This window comes from Neopsephotus bourkii, unplaced genomic scaffold (assembly GCF_033783945.1).
Source record: "Neopsephotus bourkii isolate Nb327-2 ecotype Australia unplaced genomic scaffold, CSIRO-AGI_Nbou_v1 NB_1376, whole genome shotgun sequence".
NCBI lineage: Eukaryota > Metazoa > Chordata > Aves > Psittaciformes > Psittacidae > Neopsephotus > Neopsephotus bourkii.
The window spans coordinates 5,163,290-5,187,433 of NW_026901855.1; the positions used below are offsets into that span (position 1 = coordinate 5,163,290).

Consider the following 24,144-nt stretch of genomic DNA (forward strand, 5'->3'; position numbering starts at 1 on the left):
TGGCGCTAGGTCTGTCTTCTTTGGAAGATTGTGAAAAATATGAAGGAATCAATCTGATTGGGTCGGGTGTACTGTTCTCACACTTGGATGGAGTACTCTTTGCTGGGTAAAGAACTGGCTGGATGACTGGGCCCAAAATGCGGTGGTAAATGGAGCTAAATCCAGTTGGTGGCCAGCCACAAGTGGTGTTCCTCAGGGAACTGTTCGGTTCTGAACCTCTCACAACAAGAGAGACATTGAGGTGCTGGAGCGGGCCCTGAGAAGGGCAACAAAGCTGGTGAAGGGTATAGAGAATAAGTCTACGAGGAGCAGCTGAGAGAACTGGGGTTGTTTAGTCTAGATAAAAGGATGCTCAAGGGAGACCTTATCACTCTCTACAACTATCTGAAACGGGGCTGGAGTGAGGGCGGTATTTGTCTCTTCTGCCAAGTAACTAGTAATAGGACAAGAGCAAATGGCTTCAAATTGTGTCAGGGAAGGTTTAGATTGGGTATTAGGAAATTTTTTTTCACTGAAAGGGTTGTCAAGCATTGGAACAGGCTGCTCAGGGAACTGGTTGAGTCACCCTCCCTGGAGCTATTTAAAGGTGCAGATGTAGGACTGAGGGACATGGCTTAATGGTGGACTTGGCAGTGTTAGGTTTATAATTGGACTCAATGATCTTAAAGGTCCTTTCCAACTTAAACCATTCCATGATTCTATTCAGGTACTATTTACAGTACCTGAATTTTGTATGTCTCCATTGTAGGCATAATGTCTTAAAATTTCCACTTATTGGACAGAATACCCTGGGGGTATTTAAAAGATGTGTAGCCGTGGTGCTTAGGAACATGGTTTAGTGGTGGACTTGGCAGTATTAGCTTTATGACTGATCATCTTAAAGTTCCTTTGCAATCTAAATGATTCTATTGTTTTCATAAAGGGAAATCTTGCCTCACAGGCATGTTAGTTCTTCAAAGGATCACAAACATCTGAATTGATTTTTGAAGTCTCATTTAAAAAAAAAAAAAAAAATCAGGAAGTACCTTAGGAAAGACTTGAGACAAATTAGCTGTTAGACATAGGAAAGAAAGCTGTTTTATGGATTGACAGGAAGTTTAAGGAAGGAGGAAAAAAAAGGTGGTAACGATCTCAATTTTCAGAATACAGGGAATTCATAAAAGGACCTTTACTTGGAACTATGACATCAAACAGTCTGGGTGTAGGCTGCTCCATATTTAGGCTGTTTCTAAGTTCTTTTAATATGGGTGTTGTAGTAAGCTGCTCATAGACACGCTGTGATCTTGATGAATGAACTGCCTTCAATACATGACATTTTTATATCCTGATATTTCTCCTCAATAGCCTGCCATCAGCTATTATCAATAGCTAAAAATACAAGAAACTTACACTTCCCTTTGAGTGAATCTAATTGCTTTTAGAGTAACCAGGAATTACACAGATCCATTGCAAGGAGACTAACGCCTATAGTTTATTGTTTTAGCTTCACAGAGATGGATACACAGATTCTTGACCACATCTTTTAGAAACTGATCTCATAAGACTTCAGTAAAATGTTACCTTAATTACATTGCAAAAACAATATTTGGGTTGTGAATGGCTTATAATCTATTGCTATTTAAAAAAACCCTCTGCTTTCTAACAGCTGTTTAAGTAAAATTCACTGTCTATGAACAATAATGGTAAAACATGTTCTAATAAAATGGTAGGTACTTGAAGCTTATTTACTTCATTTATTTTCCCTTCTTAACAAGTGGTAGAGGCATAGATTTTAAGGCCAAGAGGGCCCATGGGAACATCTAGTCTGACATTCTGGATGATAAAATCACAAAACTTCCCAACAGGTGTGATTAATTAGAGCTCCTTCCCCCCTTTTTTTCTTCTTTTTTTTTTTTTTTCTGTGGGTTTGTTTTGGGTTTGTTTGGGTTTTTTTGACTGTTCCTAAGACTTAAATCCATGTTTTCATGGAACTGATGTCAAGATCTAACATAATGCCAAGATCTGCTCCTGAATGAAAATGATGAACTCAGAATCTGTAACTTTTGTTATATGTATCTATGTATGCTTTTCTCCATGTATCATTTGAAGCTGTTGACACCATATTTCATTTACCATTTTTTTTACAAGCCACGCAGTCCTACAAGAGCCTTCTGACATTCACAGTTTGCTCTTAGCATTACTACCTTAATAACTTTCTAGCATAAGTAAGCATTCTTACCTTACTGTTCATCCCCCTTTTTATGAATGTATATTAAACAGCCTAAATTCTTTCTCTGATTCATTTAGTCTTCTCATTTGCTTTCTATTTTTAACCAATAATTTATTTATTTTCTAAACTGTCACAGTCTTGGAAATGAACTAGACTTTTTGTTCTTTCCTCCTAAGAAAGATTCCCCTTGTATATTGAAGTGTCCCCTTTGGGAGGAGATAAACTCGTTTTAATATGTAAAGTCCTTACATAAACTTTTATACATGCTGGAAAATAATAGTGAAAACTATTTCTTAGGGAAAATCTAAGTAATGATAAAAAAACACATACTACCTTAGAAACTGCTGAATGTATTCTCTTTGATCAGACTCAAGACATAAATCTATTTACTTGTGTGTTATCAGCCTTAGCACAGTATTGCAGTACCATGTTTGCCGTCTTTGTCATTTTATCTAATATTCTAATCCTGAAGTGCTGTATGATCTGAAATACCAGCTGGTACAGTATTGCTTTTGTTACTGTTAATAAAAGTGTCACGGATGCTGACCAGGTTTCTGTACCAGCATTTGTTAGTTTCCCGGGTCCATCACTGAGGATTTTAGACAATCTGACAGGCAGAGAAAGAAGTCTTAGAAAGACTGAAGCTGGATTTTTAGTACTGCTTTCAATCCCCTGTTAAAAGGGAGGGTTTGAACATCCATTTGCATAACAGTTGCACTTCTCATGCTTACCTGTACTTAACTTGCATTGACATCACCACAAGTCAATTCCAGCCCATTCCTTACACTCCTCAAATAGGAAAAATCACTCAAATTACATTCATTATTTTATCCATTGTCTATATTACTGTAATATATGGACCAAAATCCTATAACTGTGGGCATTGTCCAGGGACGGAACATTAATGGTTCTTGCCTGCAGAAGTAACATATGACTGCATACAGATATAGACAAACATGGGCATCTGTAAGGCAGTAGAAAGCTATATAATATCTAATAACATATAATAACATATATAATTTATGCATATGTCTGGAATGTTGTGTTTTTTCCCTAAGGTAGAGTTTGCCACTGTTGTGATTTATAATGAAAGACATTTAAGCTAAACAAATATGAAACCAAAATGACTGTTCATGTGTGTTTTCAGTAGAAATTCAAGCAGTTTTGAAGTAACTTCCTGTGTAGTTTTATTTCTAAAAGTCCTTTGGTGAAGGATTTAAGAGTATTATTATGAATGGTTCTTTACATTTCCCTGTGCGCTTTCAGTGTTTGTCTATGTACAAAAGTTTGGTTTCAGAGATCTTTCTAAATTTAAAGTATTTCTGACTGTTTATAAAGACCTTTGAGGTTTTTAAATCCTGTTTCCTTTCTGTCACATATGAGCTCAGACTTTGTCTCACAGAACCAGATATAACTTTTTTATTCAAATGGAACAGCAGGAAATTTCTTCATTTACATTTGAAATGTAAAGAAAATTAGTAACTAAAAGCATGCTGTTCTATAGTCCCTGCTCAGCTAGCGATATTTTAATCAAATTCCCTCCTTATTCCCAAATAAACATACAAAGAGTTCTTTAAAAGGACATGGTTCAAATAGTCTGTAGTGCAAACAGGACCTGCTGAAACACTTTCACAGTCTGGGAGTCTGGCCTCTGTACTGCAACAACTTTTTAATCCATATGTCAGACTGATAGAGAAATCAAGAAAATCAACATAAAAAATAAACTTGAAAAAATGCTGTAACCATATGTAAATAGAAGAAAGTTTAGGTAGAAAAAGAAGACATCATTTTGGAGGAAAAGGGCAAGATTCTCCTCTTGTGGATCTATGGTACCAATTTTTGTTCCTGGCCACCAGAAAAAAAAAGCTAATGCTGTTGCTCAGAGTTGTAATTTCATAATTAACATAGAGATGCATGTTCAAAATTATACCAGGAACAAACTTTTTCTTCTGGGCTACACAAATTTCAAAATTGCCATCAGAACTGTTTCATCCTCAGTTGAATGAATGCAGTCATGTTCAGAGGCATGACAAAACATTGCAATGAAAATAGCTTCTGAGGAAGCCCTTGAATAATTTTTTCTTTGTAACTGAATGAATTGAATTATTTTTCTAATCCTGTGTTAAGATCTAGACTTTCATTTTTTTAACCTTTGTTCACTTTATTGTTGTGACAGAGACTTTCGTTTTCCCCAAGCTGCATCAGCCCTTGTGGAGGAAGGGAGAGGAATTTAACCACTCAGAGAGGTTCTGCAGGAAAATTATATTTCATATAGTCCTAGTTTATATTACAATTTGTGGAAACTCCCTTATTAAATGGGTAAGGAGAAAACTACATTTTTTAACATCAAGTCTTTTAAACTGTTTTGGTGAGCATCTCCTTTTTGACTGATGGGTCTGAGTTGAAAGCAGCTAACTTCATTAGTTCCTGGGGACAAGTATGTGTACTAACTCTTTAGAGTGTCCAGGAGCATAAAACTTAAAATTTATTGTACTGGGTCATAAAGAAAGCTCCTTTTCACCTAAGATCCTGTCCTGAACATTGACCAAGAGCAGATAGCTGATCCAGCATGGATTACCCATAGCTGCAGTCCCTCCGGAGTGTGCCTGCTCTGTTTTGGGCTTCTCCAGAGCCACTCATTTTAAGGTGCTCCAGCATGACCTCATGCACAGCCACTGATGCTTTGAGGTGTACTTCTCCAGCATAGAGGTATACCTGCTATGGCACAGATATAGCCATACCAACAGTTGTTTCAACATGCTTGCTCTGGTATGGACTTATTCACAGCCATAGATGTTGTGGGGTGTTCTGCTCCCACATGGACTCACTCACAGGTCACAGTCCTTTCAATTGGAACACTCACATTCCACCCTGCCGAACACAGCAACATAGAAACAGCAGTGATGGCCTGGCCATCTGCCAGCTCAGGTGCATCCCCGCTGCTGTTATCAAAACATTCTCAGGCACTGCTGAGTAAGATGATAAACAGTACAAGCAGCAAAGGCAAAAAGCAGCTACTAACAAGCAATAGACTAATACACAGTAAGGCAAGCAAGTCTCATGGCAAGCAGAGAAGCCTGTCAATTAAAAGTTAACAAGCAATAAGAGCTATAAATTTGATCTAGTACATTCCAATCAAATCTGCCATTATCTCAAAACCTTGAAGCCCCATGTTACGCTCCAAAAAGGACTATAATGGTTTAACCCCAGCTGGCAACCAAGACACACACAGCCATTTACTTTCCCTTGGTGCTATGGGGGAGAGAATCAGAAAAGTAAAAGTGAAAAAACTCATAGGCTGAGATCAAGACAGTTTAATAGGTAAAGCAAAAGCTGTGCACACAAGCAAAGCAAAACAAGGAATTCATTCAGCACTCACCATCAGCAGGCAGGTGTTCACCCATCTCCAGGGCAGCAGGGCTACATCACATAGCAGTTACTTGGGAAGCCAAAGCACCATAACTCTGAGCATGCCCACCTTCCTTTTTCTTCCCCCTTCTTTATATGCCGACCATGATGCCATATGATGTGGAATATCCCTTTGGTAATTGGAGTCAGCTGTCCCAGCTGTCCCAATTTCTTGTGCACCCCCAGCCAACTGGCTGGCGGGTAATGCAGCTTAAAACACCCCTGGTTTATAAACACTGTTTCCAGCACAACCCTAAAACATAGCCTTACACTAGCTACTACGAAGAAAATTAACTCTACCCCAGCCAAAACCAGCAGAAGCATACCGGACAGAGAAATCTATGAGTCCAGATGGGACACACTTAAGAGTGATGTGGAAGCTGCTTGATGTCATTGTGAAGCCACTCTATCATCATTGAAAGATCACGGTGATCGAGTGAGGTTGATGGTATCTGAAAAAGGCAAACATCACGCACATTTACCAGTAAGGCAAAAATGAGGATATGGAGAAACACAGGCTGGTGGCTGCTGTGTAGTTATTTTTTTGTATGGAAGTCCTTCTGTACTTTTAACCATTCTTTTGCAGGTGCTATATATACACAACTAGTGGCAAAACAATTGCCTTTATTTTATCCTATATTTCTGTCTAAATAATTCCTAACATTCAGCTTGCCTTTTCTAACCTCTGCTGAGCAGCTGGCAGCAATTACAGGCACTTAACCCTGGTCTGATTAGAAACAGTAGTAGCCATCAATTACACCGTGTTCTTACTCTCTTTCCCTGAAAGAAGTGAACCTCTTCTGATTGCTGTTTTCTGAAATTTTATAATCCCATTTGATCTTTTCTGGCAGCTATTTATAGATTCTTGGTTTCATTTCAGAAACACAGCTCTTCTCTATCATCTTTGGAGTACATGCTCCTCAAGTGCAGTTGGAGCAAGGTAACGGGCTGTTTGGAAAGGTGGTCAGCAGATGCAGTACATGTTGACAGGTAGGCCAGTGTTTTGGGAAAGTATTATTTTTACTAGTAGTTGTCAGAAAGAAGTCTAAGCATGAAATACTCTTTCATCCATGGGACTGTCCTTCTTAGATACCGGGGCTAAGAGGCAAAGGCAGAAGACGAAATGGCGCTATTTCTACAGAAAAATAGAAGATTGAAGTATCTGGTAGTCTGGAGTCCAGAAATTTTTGTCATTATGCAAAAGATATGAAGCACATAAAGCTAGGTAACCAGTGAAATGTATAGAAGAAAGGAAAAAAAATAGGAGTGACAGGCATAAGATGTCAGAGCAGAAACAATCTCTTTATGGTCTATCTTACTACCTGTGACTGACAGATAAGCTTGAAAGAGTTTTCATATTGTGCCATCGATGTAGTTTAAGTCTTTACTGAATCACACACAATTGTACAGGTTGAAAGCTTATGAGTTAAGATTTAGACTTGATATAAGAATATTTTTTTTTTATGATGAGGATGTTGAAACATTAGAACAGGCTGCCCAGAGAAGTGGTAGATGCCACATCCCTGGGAACATTCAAAATTCAGTTGGATGGAGCTCTGAGCAATCTGATGTAATTGAAGATGTCCCTGCCTATTGTGGGGGGGGGGGGGACGGGGAGGGACGGGGGGGGTAGAAGGTTGGACAAGATGATCTTTAAAGGTCCCTTGGTTCCAACCCAAACTATTCTATGATTCTATGCTAGGTTACAGTGTTACATTACCTTTACTAACTCTTCAAACTGTATGTTTAAGTATCTTCTTATTCATCAGAAAACATAGCTTGCATTTACTGTGTTGCGTGACTTAATCTTGTGTTTTAAACACTGCTGTTTAAAAGGTTGTTTTTCATTATATACATATAAGGAAATATATTTTTATATATATATATTCACACTAGAGATAATTGCTGTCTACTTTGGTACTTTTGTTTTTATTTCAAAACAAGCCCAAAAGATTTCCATAAAATTACTCTAGGGTGCTTTGTTTAGATCCAGACTGATCACGCTCACTGTCCTCAGATGAATAGAGAACTAGTCTTATTTTAGCATGAGCCAGCAGCTCATTATCCATATAATTTGAATTGTAATGAATTTACTGTAGGATCTATCATTGTTTCTACCCGAGTCTGTAGTGCTGGATTTTGCAAAATCCTGATCATTATTGTTTCCCATTGACTTGGCGTTGGAATGAGGCCTTGAGTGAAACAAACTACTTTTCTACACTCTACGTTTTGCTACACAATTGCTTTGTAGTTACAGTATTTTGTAAAATTTGATATTTTTCTTCCCTTTTACAGTTACGTCAATAAGCTCTGTTTCTCAGCTCAAGAGAAGGCTGTTGTGTGCTTCTGAAGTGTAATGAGTTGGAAATTTAATGTCAAAAGAAAACAAAGTAATGAAAACTGACTGCAGTAGCAATTCAAGATTCTGTGGTGTGTAACACTTACATAATCAGTCTGTTAAATGACTGTCGAAATCTTCTCCAAAAATAGAGGGTTTTACGTCTGGGGTTTTAAGTCTTGTGTAAACCACTTTTTTGCTATTAACTTGATCAAAACTAGTCATTTCTACAGACAAAGAAAGGATAAAAGTGAGTTTCTCCTGCCATGTCACCAGTGCCTTTTGTGACAATGTGTTGTATTTTCATGTAAGTGAACCTCTTCTTAGCATCTACAAAAGAACTATTTGCAGTCCACCTGCTTTTCTGTTGAGCAAGTTATGTATGTAGTTAAAGCATACTGAAGTAATACTTGTTTCTGCTGGGAATGGGAATCATAGAATGTTGACGGCTTTTTGTTTGCACTTGTATAGTTACCAACACTTTATGGTTTTCCATGCCATGAGACAGGAAATTTAAATGTTACAAACATGCAAGAAATGCTACTGACATGATGACTGATAAGCAATGGAAACCAAGTTGCATTCAATATTCAAAAATTATTGTTTTGCTCTTCAGTAGTCTCTCTGGTTCCCTTCTGTCACTTATTCCTTGTAAGCATTTAAATGTCATGCTTTCTTCAGTCCTGTTGGTTTAGAAATCTGTTAAACATTAGCAACATACTGTTTTGCTGGTAAATAGAAGGTAACATTGAGTAGGGCCAGTGCTTCCTGTAAAGTCTTCATTTTTTACTTGAATTCCAGTAAGAAGCAGTGGGTGATTACAAACTGAACAAGAATAAGCTCCAACATTGTGGTTTGGTGTATTATGTTTGCTATAAATTAGCAAGTAACCAACCTGATTTCTTGCCTGTCAGTCTGACAGTGTCCATATGCACCTCAGTTTGTAGGGAGAGGATATGTTAGTGCTAAGAACTTACTTTTAATACAGAGTCATCCCAAATGCTGACCTGCACAGTTTCATTTTGAAAGGATCTAGTATGTCTTTAATTTCACAGGGCTGGGCCAGTTTTGATGTATACTTTATGTTAATCTTTTGGACTGCTGGTTAATTATATAAATGTAGCTATGTAGTCTTCTAGCATAGTCAGAAGCAGTTTTCTACTTTTAGAGTTATTTTGCTGTCAGTCTTTCCCTAACTTCTACCTTGTTGGTAATACTAGCATTAGACACTAGGTGGTAATCGTTTTCTGGTAAGTTCAGCACGCACTTCACTATGTGAAATGTCTTTTTTATAGCTATTTTTGCACCACTAAAAGACTATAATGAATTTATTTCAGAATAGTAATAATCAAAAAGGTAATATTTTTGTTTGCTTAGTTTGTGTTGAGTTTAGTTGGATATAAAATCCTAGAAGTTAGTGTGTCAATAATTGTTTACCTAGCCATTATCTCAGCTGTTGTGATTATTGTAAAAGCTGGAAGGTCACTGCTTGTTACAATTTTCTCAGAAATATTAATATGTAAAATTTATTTAGTTTCACATATAGCCAACTGTCATTGTCGTGGGGGGGGGCCCCCCCCCCCCCCCCATTTTTCTGGAGAGAGTAGTTCATTAAAATACCTGTACCTTAGTAGTTGCCATGATTAAAATTTAAATAGTTGGCACAATTTAAATTATAAATCATGTTATTTTAATCTGAAATTCTTTGGATGATCCCCATTTATTTATGTTTTGTAGACAGATATTTTAAAAATCTTTTAAAATAAAGAGGCTAAGTATGTAAAATATATATTCCCTAGTAGATCTTACTGAAGCAATACCACAGTTATTGCTAAGGATGTTGTTAAAATCATCTATCTATCTATCTATCTATGTGTTTGACATATTTCTGTATTTCTCAATATAGAAAATGTGAAACCATGTTTGAGGATGATGTTGGTTTCACTTTTTTTTTTTTTTACTATTTGCCTCCAGCTCCTGCTAAAAGATAATGTCCACTCAGTGCCAGAATGGCCTAGTAGATGCTCTTTACTTCCTTATTTAGGAACTTGAAGTAGCTGCAGGGATGGCTGCAGAGGGGGTGCAACTGACTGAGAAAGTTTTCCTTCTCTGCCTATTGCATGCCTGAGCATGAGGTCGGGACCCTTGTTACCGACCATTTCTGAGTATCTGGGTGCAGCAGTAGTCCATGAGAAGGGACAGTGGAACCATCGGGACTGCGAATGGGAAGGGGAGAAGTCATGGTCAGTGTTCTTCAAAGAAGGAATGTTCCCTCCTACCACCCTCTCACAGGTGACAGGAAAGACACCCTTCTGCTGCTGCCCTGCCTTGATGAACAGAATCTCAGGCTTGGAAAGCAAACAAACCTTCCAAAACCCCACAACAAACCCCAAAGTCCTGAGAAGCTTGTAACTAAATGTTGTAAAATCTTTTTAAAAGACCAGTGCTTTCCATAAATATATTATACATTACTTATGCCTTCATGCTATTGTAAGAACTTCAGCACTGAGTCAGAATTCATCTGCAATGAGAAATAAAGCTTTCAAGTGATTTAATAAGCAAGCCAAAGAGCAATAGAATTTTTTCTTCTTTAGATTTTCACATTTACACCTGTAAATTCTCACTCTAATAGTATTTTGGCTACATTATGGATGCTGTTAGTGCTAGTTATCAGATGAAAGGTGTAACAGAAGGGAGTGTATAAATCCTACATTTTCCCCTGGACTTTTTTGCTCTAACACAAAGCAGTAATAGAAATGAAGTAGCCACAGTCAAGTGAAATAGCCTCTACATCTCTTGGTGTTTCTCTCTTCCTGGTTGCTACATAGTTCTGATATTCATCAAGATCATGTGTTTGAAAATGGCGAGCCGTAAGAAATGAAATAACTACCAAAGTTTTTTTGTTAACTTCCTTATATTCTCTATATCACTTCTGTAAGTCATAAGCAGATTCTATTCTTGTGCATATGTGCAGTTGAAAGAGGACTATGATTATGAACACTTTCACTTGAATTTTTCTGTAACTCCTTGGTACTTGTCTCTAATTGTATTTAGTGTTCAATGAAAAAAAAAATCAGCTATGCTGTAATTCTGACTTAAGTGCACAAGGGGAAGTGAGAAACTCCTGGCTTCTGAGATGTAATTATGGCTTTATTATTGGAATATTTTTGTGAAATTGTTTTTTATTTCTATGATTATTACTTATGCCTTGTTTTAAGCCACCTGTAAATTGTGTATTTTAATGGATTACTATTTATAGATTTTTTAAAGTGTAGTCCAAATAAGAAAAAATTATTGTGCTACAACAGAATATAGTAAGGGCAATTAACATCATTATTTGCAATGCAATTAATGCTACTTGCTCAGTTTACAGAGCTGATTCTAGTTTTATTGTCTTGTGCCTGGCCTAAGCCACCAATCTTATGTCTTTGAAGTAACAACTCGCAGTTAGGTGAGTGTCTGTAGTACTTGATTTTTGAGCAAGAAAACTTTTTACATTCCTGGTTGACAAGATGTTTGGGCAGGGGAAAGCAAAAATGTTAAGTTCTGCACAAGCAGTCTAATAAGTTTCTTACCAGTAGTTCAGGTTTCATTTTATTGATACATGAAATGTAGAGTCTTTCAGGAACATAGAGGCTAAACCTTTGGTGCAAGTATCAAAAACAGAAAGAGAGTTTTAAAAGCTTCAAACCAACTTTCTGACCTATGAAACTAAGAAATGCAAACTAAATGTTACCCTATGAGACCTGAAATTTTCTTCTGAAACATTTTATTGCCATTTTAAAAATATTTCATTTAGCGAAAATGTGATTTGTGTTTTTATATTTGCAAATATTGATAGTATGCTTGCAATGAACATGACCTCAGCCTTTGGGTTCTTCTTTTTGAAAAATTTTATGGAAGGAAGATTGAAGGTTTATTTCTGGATTTAATAGAGCTTTTAATCTAAATGAGGAAAAAAAGGTAGAAATAAATGGTAGTACTCAGGGTAGCACAGGCGCAATTTTTTCATTAAATGGTATTGAACATTTTCATGTATGTTGTATTTGCCTTAATATAAAAAGGATATTAAGTGAGTCTGTTAAATATGTGCTTACAGCCACATTTTTTCTCACTTGGAAAAATAATGTATATTTGCCCAGTGAAGTTTTTCCCTTTTTTTCTGAAAAAAGCTTACTTCCTTCATGAAGATACAGTGGCTGGCTGAATACTGGACTTTTAAGACAGTTGGTAAGCTTGTGATCTTTAAATGCAGTTAGACTGGGCTAAACTATAACTATTTTATTTAAATGACTCTCATTTGTGATCCATCATAGACTTCACTGATTGCGAATTTCATCAGCTTCTCTTCTTCCCACTCCTAAGAATTACTGTCCATCCCACAGCCTTCTACATACTCATGGCCCCCAGCTAGTAATTCCCCAGACTCACGTTTGGCAAACAGAAACTGAAGCACTGATTTTTTTCTGCAAAGTTTTACACTGATTTAGGAGCTAGCTTAAAATAGCAACAGCGCATCAGCCCACAGGTTTGTAAAACTCAGAGGAAGCTGTTGCTTTGTGGGTGGTTCTGCACAAAGGTTAGCTTTAAAGTTTGGCCCTTGCTCCAGGCCTGTTGCATTCACTCCAGTTTACGGTCTGCATAATCACTGACTCTGAACTCAGGTGGTCTGTTAAGACAAAAAACTAGTTAAAAAATGGCAGCTAACAAGCATCAAATACTCTGCTGAGGTGAGTAGCTCGAGCGAGGACGCCTTCAACACCAGAGCGGGGGGAGATCAGCGTCCAGGAGCCTCAACTCAGAGCGACAAGAGCAGAGCCACCGAGGGGGCCTCAAGTCCTCGACAGGACCTGCCCAGGAGCAGGCAACTCAGCTGACGCGAGCAGGGACTCACAGGGGGCGAAGCCAGGAGCAGCGGCACCAGCCCTGAATGGGTAAAAACCTGCCCCAGGGAGCGCGGGCCACCAGAGCGCGGCGAGGCAGCTTGCGCTGCCGTTAGCGCGGGCAGGCGAGCGGGATGGTGAGCACTCGTCATACGACATGGGCCCGGTCTGGGAGCTCTGCTCTGGCTGCCCCGGCGGCGGCCAGGGTAGGCACCCAGACAGAGCCGATGAGAGGGGAGGCTGCAGTGCAGAGCTCGGAGTGTAGAGAGTGCCTGCACTGGTCTGGTGAGGGAAAGGTGCACAATGGGCAGGGCTGCACTCGGTGCTCCCTGGTGGAGGCTCTCCTGCAGCAGGTGGCTGAGCTGCAGGATGCTATTAACAGGCTGAAAGATGTCAGGGTAGCTGAGAGGAAGCCGGAATGCTTGCTCCTGGCCCAAACTGTGCAGGGGCCTCAAGCTTCCCCTGTAGCTCATGGAGGAAAGAAGGAGGCCGTTATCGGGGAAGCTGGGAATTGGTGACACACACACAAACAAAAAAAAAAAAAAAAAAAAGGAGGGAAAGGATAATTAAAAGCAAGGGACTTCCTCCTAAATCTGTTGTCCCCACCCAGAACCGCTTTGCTGTCCTGTAGGGGGCTCATGAGGAAACACACTTGCACCATGAACAACTGGCTGATACACTGATAAAGATCTCCACTGGTGCTGCCAGGAAAAAGCAGGTTGTAGTAGTAGGGGACTCGACTCTGAAAGGGACAGAAGCACTCGTCTGTCGGCCTGACCCAGTCTCAAGGGAGGTCTGTTGCCTACCAAGGGCATGGATCAGGGATGTGGCAGAGAGACTGCCTGCTCTAGTAAGTCCCACGGCTTCTGGTGATACATGTGGGTGCTGGGGATATAGACAATAGTAGCTTGGGGAACATAAAGAAGGACTACAGAGCCCTGGGAGGGGTGGTTAGGGGCTCTGGAGCTCAGATAGTCTTTTCGTCTATTCTCTAGGACACAGTGGAGGACCTAAAAAAAGCTAGGAGGATTAGCCAGGTTAATAAATGGTTAGAAGGGCGGTGCCAAAATCAGGGGTTTGGGTGTCTTGAACACAGGACCCAAGTCTGTAGGCCAGGTCTACTGGGGGCTATTGGAGCTGGTCTAGTAGCTTTGGTAGGAGGCTTGCCAATTGGTCAAGGAGGCTTTAAACTAGACGTGTTGGGGAAAGTGGGGCATAATTCCATCCCAACACACCCAGTCAGTTACCAACACCTATAATAAATGCTCAGAGCAATGTAGAGATACTCCAGCTGCTCCAGCCAATGAGCCAGCTTCATTTGGACCTCAGCTCAGATGCCTCTATACAAACACCCATAGCATGGGGAACAAACAAGAGGAATTAGAGATATGTGCATGTCTATGGGGGTATCATATAATAGGCATCACAGAAACATGGTGGGATGGCTCCTGTGACTGGAGTGTTGGAATGGAAGGTTACAGGCTCTTTAGAAAAGACAGGCCTGGCAGGTGGGGAGCAGGAGTTGCGCTTTATGTTAGGGATAGGCTGGAGATTGCAGAACTGTCTGGGGACAGGTGATCAGTAAACAGAGTTTGTGGATCAGGGTTAAAGGGAGAACAGCAATGGGAGACATTACTGTGGGGATCTGTTACAGACCGCCTGATCAAGAAGAACCTGTGGATGAAGCACTCTATAGACAGATAGGAGAAGCCTCACACTCACAGGCCCTTGTTCTCATGGGGGACTTCAACCACCCTGATATCTGTTGGAGCGATGTTACAGCCTGGCACAAGCAATCCAGGAGGTTCCTCGATTGTGTGGAAGACAACTTCCTTCTGCAAGTAATAAAGGAACCAACAAGAAGAGGTGCCATGCTTGACCTTGTGCTCACCAACAGGGAAGGGCTCGTTGGAAATGTGATGCTCCAGGGCAGCCTTGGATGCAGCGATCATGAGATGGACGAATTTGAGATCCTCAGGACACTGAGAAGAGCGTGCAGCAAGCTCACTGCCCTGGGCTTCAAAACAGCAGACTTTGGCCTCTTCAGGAACCTCCTTAGTAAGGTTTCATGGGATACAGCCCTAGAGGGCAGGGGGGGTCAAGACTGTTGGATGATATTCAAGGATCACCTACAAGCTCAGGAGTGTTGCATCCCAGGTAGAAGGAAGTGCAGCAGGAGGGCCAGGAGACCTCCTTGGATGGATAAGGAGCTGCTGAGGAAACTCTGAAGGAAAAAAGAGGCTTATAAAAGGTGGAAGCAAGGACAGGCGGCCTGGGAAGAATACAGGGATGTTGTCCGGGAAGCTAGGGACCAGGTTAGAAAAAGCTAAGGCCCAGTTAGAATTAAACTTGGCTAGGGATGTTAAGGATAACAGGAAGGGATTCTATAGGTACGTAACAAATAAAAAACAGACTAGGGAGAACGTAGGCCCCCTCTGGAAGCTATCGGGAGAACTAGCTACACAGGATTTGGAGAAGTCTGAGGTTCTGGATGACTTTTTTGCCTCGGTCTTCACTGGCAAAGGCTCTGACCGCACCACCCAAGTCTTGGAAAGTAGATGCAGGGACTGTGAGAATGAAGACCTTGGGCCCACTGTAGAAGAGGAACTGGTTTGAGACCATCTTAAAAACCTGAACGTACACAAGTCCATGGGTCCTGATGAAATCCATCTGTAGGTCCTGAAGGAGCTGGCAAATGAAGTTGCTAAGACGCTGGCCATCATATTTGAAAAATCATGGCAGTCAGGTGAAGTTCCCGATGACTGGAAAAAGGGAAATATAACCCCCATTTTCAAGAAGGAGAAAACCGAGGAATTACAGACCACTCAGTCTCATCTCTGTGCTTGGCAAAATCTCAGAGCAGATTCTCCTGGAAGGCATGCCAAGGCACATGAAAAACAACAAGGTGCTTGGTGACAGCCAGCATGGCTTCACTAAGGGGAAATCCTGCCTGACCAATTTGGTGGCCTTCTATGATGGGGCTACAGAACTGATGGACAGCGGCAGAGCAGTTGATGTCATCTACCTGGACTTGTGTAAAGCGTTCGACACTGTCCCACACAACATTCTTGTCTCTAAATTGGAGAGACATCGATTTGATAGGTGGACCACTCCGTGGATGACTGGCTGAATTGCCGCACACAAAGAGTTGTGGTCAATGGCTCAACGTCCAACTGGAGACCAGTAATGAGTGGTGTCCCTCAGGGATTGGTGTTGGGACCGGTCTTCTTCAACATCTTTGTCGGTGACATGGACAGTAGGATTGAGTGCGCCCTCAGCAAGCTTGCCAATGACACCAAGCTGTGTGGTTCGGTTCATATGCCGGAGGGAAGGAATGCCATCCAGAGGGACCTTGACACACTTGTGAATTGGGCTGATGCCAACCTCATGAGGTTCAACCATGACAAGTGCAAGGTCCTACACCTGGGTCGGAGCAATCCCAGGCACAGCTACAGGCTGGGCAGAGAAGAGATTCAGAGCAGCCCTACGGAGAAGGGTTTGGGGGTGCTGGTCGATGAGAAAATGAACATGAGCCAGCTGCAATTTGCACTTGCAGCCCCGAAAGCCAACCACATCCTGGGCTACATCAAAAGGAGTGTGACCAGCAGGTCGAAGGAGGTGGTTCTCCCCCTCTACTCTGCTCTTGTGAGACCTCACTTGGAGTATTGTGTGCAGTTCTGGTGTCCTCACCATAAAAAGGACATGGAACTGTTGGAACAAGTCCAGAGGAGGGCCACGAGGATGATCGGGGGACTGGAGCACCTCCCATATGAAGACAGGCTGAGAAAGTTGGGGCTGTTCAGCCTGGAGAAGAGAAGGCTGCATGGATACCTCATAGCAGCCTTCCAGTATCTGAAGGGGCCTATAGAGATGCTGGGGATGGACTCTTCATTAGGGACTGTAGTGATAGGACAAGGGGTAACGGGTTAAAACTTAAACAGGGGAAGTTTAGGTTGGATATAAGGAGGAAGTTCTTTACTGTGAGGGTGGTGAGGCACTGGAATAGGTTGCCCAGGGAAGTTGTGAATGCTCCATCCCTGGTGGTGTTCAAGGCCAGGTTGGACGAAGCCTTGGGTGGAATGTTTTTGTGCGATGTGTGCCCATGGCAGGGGGGTTGGAACTTGATGATCTTAAGATACTTTCCAACCATAACTATTCTATGATTGTATACATGCTACATGTGTCTGGTAAGTTTATGTAGTAGGTGTATTACCTCAACTTGGAGTGTTTTAGCTGACAAACTTTAATATGTTTCACCTCACAACTGAATTTTATCTTGAAATGGGCTGTTTCTTCCCTTCTTGTGCCTAAGATTTATTTCTACTTACACTTTTCTGTCTCTCATTCCTTTCAGTATGCTTATAAACATACCCATATGTTTTCTTTTTGTCATACTTGCAGAATGTTGGTGTATCTTTAAGCTCTAGCAGAGATAGGAAGAAATATACTCCCACTTACAGCCCACGTAATCCATTCACCAGACATTCACTCAAAATGTAGCCTTTAAGTCTACATTCGTTTTGTTTATTCTTGACGTATCAGGAGCCTTGTCTAGAAATTTATAAATGCAGAGTGATTTCATAATACAGCAACTTCGATATAATTGGTTCATAAATACTATCCAGAATTTCGAGACTTCTCTGATGGGATGTGTAAATTCCAAGTATGTCAATACAAGATTAATGTGAGCTTACTTAGCCCATATGTAGCTCAGGAATGATACGTCTGACTCTGCTCATTATCTGACAAAAATGGAGAGGGATGAATATCTGACATAAAAGCAGGAGGTTAAGAAGAGACTTAAGATTGTGTTTAAATTCTTGCTTTTCTAGAACATGGAATTATGAATAAGTGATAGGTTTAGTACTGTGTCAGCTATCTCAAAGGCCTGGAAATACAGACAGATGTTAAAACACAACAGTAAGATCAGCAGGATGGGCTGGACTAAGCAGCTGTTTTTCACAAATACTTTGTCTAGGACTGTGATAATAGAAAGAAGCAGTAGCATGAAGTGGAGGAGGGATGGAAGAGGACTGGCATGGGTGTCAAGGTGCTACAGGTGCAGGGGAATAGGCAAGTATACCTCTGAAGCAACTGGCGTTCCCATTGTTGAGGGTTTGATGGGGGTGGGAGCTGGGTGGATTAAAGTCAGGGGAAACATCAATCCACTGTTGGAAACATAGAAGTCTAGGTTCTTCTTGCTCGTTCTTGTAACAAGTATATGGAGTAGGAGAGGTATACTTGGGAAGTAGACAGAGCCTTGTGGTGATAGTAGCGTATGGTGTCTTAATTTATATTTTTAATCAAGATGGATTTCTACAGATATTTTTATTTCTTATATGCAGGTTCCAGAACCTTGATAAATCTTAAGATGACAACATTTTAGTCTCTGTAAACCAAATATAATTACTATAATCAGATACTTCACATCATGAAACAAAAAACAGAATGAGGATATCACGCTAATTTATTTTCTGTTGAGCTATTCTTAAAAGAGAACCTATGGGAAAAGCTTATCATTTGTTCTTGGTTATTCTTCAGACTATTCATTGACTATAAATTATGTAAGTGTATTCCCAGATGTACTGGAAAACCAAAGATCGCCTCACCCAGCAATGAGAAGTTGTAATTGTAAATTTAAATGACAGTAGAGGCTATTTTCCCAAAGTATTTCCTCCATTTTTTTGAGGAGTCAGTTTGCTAAGGATTCGTTCCATTAAGAACTTTGCTGTTGAAAAGTATCTATCTTCCTTAAATATTGCTTGGTTTTCTGAAACCTCTTGCAGATGGGTAAAATACATAATTATTTTCTCTCCGGAAGAGCATCTTTAAATGGGCTTAAGCTAAAAAATAACAATGTACATGCCATCCCCACATCAGAAGCTTAGGGAGGAAGAATGTTGTCCTTATTACAAAGTATATGGAGAATTCTGTGAAGGTAGCATGCAATCGCTCTAATTCAATTTTGGCTGGAATATCTGGGTTTTTTTCTCAGAATACAGGATGTGGCATCTTTATGGAGCCTGAAATCATTAAAAGTATGTTTAAACTCTTGACTCCTTCATTTACTTCAATGGGAAAATATGTTTGCTGATCATGCTCTGGAGCTTTGGAAGGTCCATCATTACCACTGAAGGCTGAGTTCCTACGAGAGAAGATGCAGAAGGTTGTAATTTAAATTGAGGGAACATACCAGCAAACCAAGCCATGTAATGAAACAGAAATAGGAATGAGGCAAAGATGGAAATACTGGGAAAAGAGAAGAATAGAAGTATCGGAGCAGAGCTGGAGTTGTGTTTTAATATCAATTTGTGCTTACCAAAGGATATTAACTGCCAAACTTTTATCTTTATAGGAGGTTTATGGAGACTCATCTAAGAACAATTCCAAGTGATGCTTTTTCCAATCTCCCCAACATCTCTAGGATGTAAGTTCTGTTTCTGATATTATTCTTTTAGCTCTCTTATTTAAAATCACTTTTCTTCTTCAAAATTCTTTGTGTAGAATCTTCTGAAATGAAAATATTCTAGCACCTTTGCTACCCCACCACTTATATTGTAGAGCTGCAGGTAATAACCCCATTGTTTATAATCTGAACTAACTATGGGAAGGCATACTAAGTATTTTTAGACAACAGAACACCTGTATTGAAGTAGATGTGATAAATAAGGCCATAAAACTTGTAAAATATGAGAAATGGTTTCATTCATAACAAACAAACATATTCTATTGCTGGTTGTCCTGGGTTTAGCTGAAAAAATTGTTTCCCACTCCCAGCATCATTTGTAACTCATTTCATCAGAGACTCTGTGGCATTTCTGGACTAGGGATGGACTTTCACCAAAACATTAGTATTTGTGTGATATGAGAGAGACTCCATTGAGTCACTTCTTTGTGTGTAAACACATGCCCGGATACAACCTACATATGCACAACCAGCAGCCTCTACCTATTTGCTTCACATCAACATTTGTCCCTTTGAAAGTAGCTAACCTTTCACTGCACTGCTCATCAATGTCAACAGTCTTGAGACAAAGTTGTCCCACCTTTGCTTCTTCTTCTTGGTGGCTGTTCATGGCTATTTGATGTAGAGAACTTCTCTGCCATCTCCCAGTTCACTCCCTAGAACCAGAGAGTCATGTAATTTAGAAGAGACCTCTGAAAAGCCCTCTAGTCCACCCCCTGCTCAAGGTTGGGTTAACTGTGAGTTCCAGCCAGTGTACTTAGGGCTTTATCCAGTCTGATGTGTGCACTGTCAACTAAAGTAACTACCTCTTTCAGCAAGAGGCTCACAGTTTTCTTGCTCAGCCATTTATTACTAATCCAATACTCTGTGCTACTCTCTGTAACTCTTCTTGTTGACCTTGACATTCCTTGCAAGTTTCAACTTGAGCTGAGCTTTGGCTGAATGGCTGAGATGGACAAATACTTAAGAATTTATGAAACACGACTTTGGGGAGACATAAAGGTCTGCCTAATTACATTTTACAGTTTCATCCAGGTATACTGAAATAATTTCTAAAATCCATATAAGTAATTGTTCTAGAATATCTGTGGCATCATTTACCATATCAGTTTAATCAGATAGTGTATTCTTTTATTACTGGGGGGGGGAGAGAAATGTCCCTCATATGATCTGTAGTACCATATATAAACCCAGTAATCTTTGTTCAAAACAGAGTTTTAGTAAATGTAGAAAGATGTCAACTCTTCTTTGGCTTCCAGTGACACATAATCCATTGCTTAGACACACTTCAGATTTTAATATTCTCAAATGGTAATATTTATGAATTTGTAAAAAAGCCTTGCATTTACTGCCACATGCAGATCTGCTTCAAGTCCTGTGTTCAGGCTCCTTCTGAATGGGCAGTGGAGATTCAAGTGGTATCTGCAGACTTTCTCTAAAGCTGTAGGTTTGGTGTTTAATCTATGACTGTATTTGCGATGGGTGTTCAAGGCATTCTGAAATCCTGTGAATTAAACACAGCTAATAGGGAGAAGAGGTGCTGAATTGTAACAAACCTTCAAAATGGGACTTAAAGATGCTTTCTCTCTTTTTCTGATGTAACTCCTTTCAGTTCTGATTGATTGCTATGATTTTTATTTCTTACATTTAACATGTTGCATTATGTGTTAATTAACTAGAGCCCAAAGGTTTTTGGAATCACTCTGAACACTTGGAAGTAAAAGCTTATGCAACATTAATACATGTTTATGTTTGACATTCTTGTCTCATAAGTCATTTTGGATGTATTTGTGTGGGGTTTGGATGTTTACCTAGATTACACTAAAGCAAGTAAAACTACTCATTTCTCTGTCATCAGTGATGATGTGGTTTAATTAATGTACACAGATAAACCTGATAATGAAGCAGAAGAGTGGAGGTCACCACACAAAGAAAATAAACTGTTTCGCCCCACTTTCATCCCACAGCTGAAAGCTACAAAACTGTAACTTCATTAGTCCCGAGCCAGGCAGTATAATGAAAGTGTGACATGCAGTGTAGTGGGAAGGGACATGGTGGCTGTAGGGGTAAGGGATGGGAGGCAGAATCCCCATTGCCACTCTTCTGCCTTTTCTCATATGTGAGAAAAAAAAACACTTGCCTGCCTGATACAAGGTGATCAATTTTGATCAAGGAGCAGATGAAGAGTACTCCCTCGTTCCCAGCCCCAGCAGGAGGATACAGTGTTTATTATGCATTTTTTATTTAATATTCTGTCAAGCTGGTTTATATACAGCTGTTTGCTACACAGAACAACTTTTTCTAAATGTGTCACTGATATAACCTGTCTTTTGGTACATTAAAATGTAATAATTTTCTTTTGAGACTGAAACTCCAGTTTCCTGGGCAATAGACATTTATTGCTTACAGGAAAACAAAATTAAAACATCTCACATAAACATCTACCTGTGCACTACTCAATCACAGGGTACAGACTGGAAATACTTCTTTATTGTATCCCTCTTTTATTATCTTCCTTCTTTTTGGAACAGGTAAAAAGCTTTGTAAAAGCAACATTACTGTAGAAAGAGAATCTATTGGTCATACAACCACAACTAGTTACTTTTCCAGTATCTCTTCAAACACTGCTAAATACATCTCCCAAAGTGACCAATAAAAATTAAATCCCATGTCAGAAGAGTTAAAATTAGTTCAGGTAATATGCTTATAGCTCTGCTCTGGAGAGGACATTAGTTCTCTTGGAAAAGAGTGGTAGTAGTCATCTGCAGGCTTTTAGTGCATTTGCTGGTCACAAAGTATTCTTCCCAATTATTTAAAACTTATTACATATTTTTTAATATAAATTGAAAGAAATAAAGATTTATCATCTTTAAAATTTCCACCAAAAAAACATTCTGATCCATCATTGACTGTAATAAAAAGCTCTCTTAAGTTAAATGGTCATATTTCAATTTGCTATTATTACTTCTAATACTGTCATTGGAAAAACAGAATTAAAAAGGAGATGAGGCATATAATACATTATTTCTATTTATTATTACATTTTATTTTATTTTTACATCTGTAATTGATTCTACTCAATTTAATAATGATCAGGTTGCTTAGGGTTAAAACTATATTGAGTAAAATTAAATTAAAAATTAAAAACTATATTGAGTAAATAACTTTGATCAAGAGTATCAAAAGTACTTAAATATTTTAATATTAATGATAAATACAAAGAAGGTAGTCAAGTTATTTTAAAAGATCTATAGATTAGAAATATTATATAAAATATTATTAGAAAAGTTATTAAAATACAGGAATGCATCTTTTAAACGTTATTCCAACATTAATAAATTTTAAAACTAAAGAGATATTTTGAGGAGAGAGTTCCAGTATTATCATCTTCCTAACGATGGTGGGGCGACTAGAACTATTTTATTGTGTTTCAGTAGATCACTAGTGGTACAAATACTACTCAGTCTAAACTGTGTGCAAGTATTTCTTAAGCCTGGTGTCCGGTTTTGCTTCTGAGCCACTTTACTCCTTACATCCTTTATGACATTCACTGTAAGGCTAGAGTTTCTCTCTAAATTAATGTCAGAACACGTTTTTTTTTCTCAGCAATATCAAAGGTTGCTCTGATGATGTTTCTCTCTAGAGAAATTGCAACTGTTGTTTGCAATGATGGCCCAAGGGCCATCTTTGCTTCTTTCCTTCCTTTTTAGTAATTCGATACAGATAAATATGCAAATTTACCTGAGGGCTAGATCCCCTTAGAGAACTCCAAGGTGATTTTCAGTGGGGAGAAGGAAAGAAATACGATTCTGAAATGTGAAATACAGATGTTTGCTTTTGCTGCTTAATAGCACGGTTGTGGTTTTTTGATTTAACAGTATTCTGCAGTATACTGTGCATCTCAGGCATCAGTCAAAATCAAAATCCTGTTAAAAGTTCTTTCCTAAGACACTGTCTGTGTATCTGGAAATGTCATGGCAGTTGGATGAGAGAAATAAAATGGTATGACAGGCAGTAATGATGGTTTGCCATGACCTGAGACTTGTTTCTTTCCCTGTTTGATGGTGTTTAGCTACATCTCCATAGATGAAACACTTCAGAGTCTGGAGGCCCATTCCTTCAACAGTTTAAGTAAAGTCACTCATATGTAAGTATTGTAAATAAATAAATGAATACAGTGATTAAATGAATTTGTGGATGTGTGGAAATAACATCTATCTGTCTCTCTCATATATATATATATTGATGTTTGAGTTACCATTCTTGTCTCCTTTGTAGCTGAATATTCCTTTTCCCATTTCCTTTCTCCGTAATTTGGAGTCAGTTTCTTTTTCTTTGCCTTGTGCTCTCTTCCCCTACATCTTTTTGGATCCCTTCCTTTCCTGTATCCTCCGATAGAAGTGTAAGAAAGTGCAGTGAATATTAAGTGGGACTACATTATGAGCTCGATGGCAACTTGAAATAAACTGACAACTAAGAATTACTTTTGTCAAATTACTGAAGGTAAGTGCAAAACAGTAATATAAACACCAGAAATAAAATCAGAAGGACCAAAGCACAGAGCAAAATGGCACTAGCTGGAGACATGAAGAATAACAAGCAATCATTCTGGAAGTGCAAAAGTAAAATGAAGAGTGTTTATCTGGTTTTTAGATGCAATGAGAATGTTATGGACAAAGGCTTCTGGGAAGTGTTTTTATACCCTTCTGTTCTGACCAGTGCTCACTAAGTGATGCACTAGGGCAGTTACAAAAGTGGTAGGATACGTGCATCCACAAAGTTCTTGTCATTCAGCAGTACCCTATCAAAATGAGAAGTAATGTACTGAATAGAGCTTTAT

The 24,144-nt window shown here is 39.4% G+C and overlaps 1 protein-coding gene across 2 annotated transcripts in view; it reads left to right on the forward strand.

The window, feature by feature from the left end:
- TSHR (thyroid stimulating hormone receptor) overlaps window positions 1–24,144 on the forward strand; it is a 55,553-nt gene that overhangs the window by 6,000 nt on the left and 25,409 nt on the right. For both annotated transcript variants that reach the window (XM_061367543.1, XM_061367544.1), the window contains exons 2-3: window positions 19,194–19,265; window positions 23,377–23,451. In XM_061367543.1, the coding sequence (XP_061223527.1) occupies window positions 19,194–19,265; window positions 23,377–23,451 (147 nt within the window). The remainder of the gene's footprint in view (window positions 1–19,193; window positions 19,266–23,376; window positions 23,452–24,144) is intronic.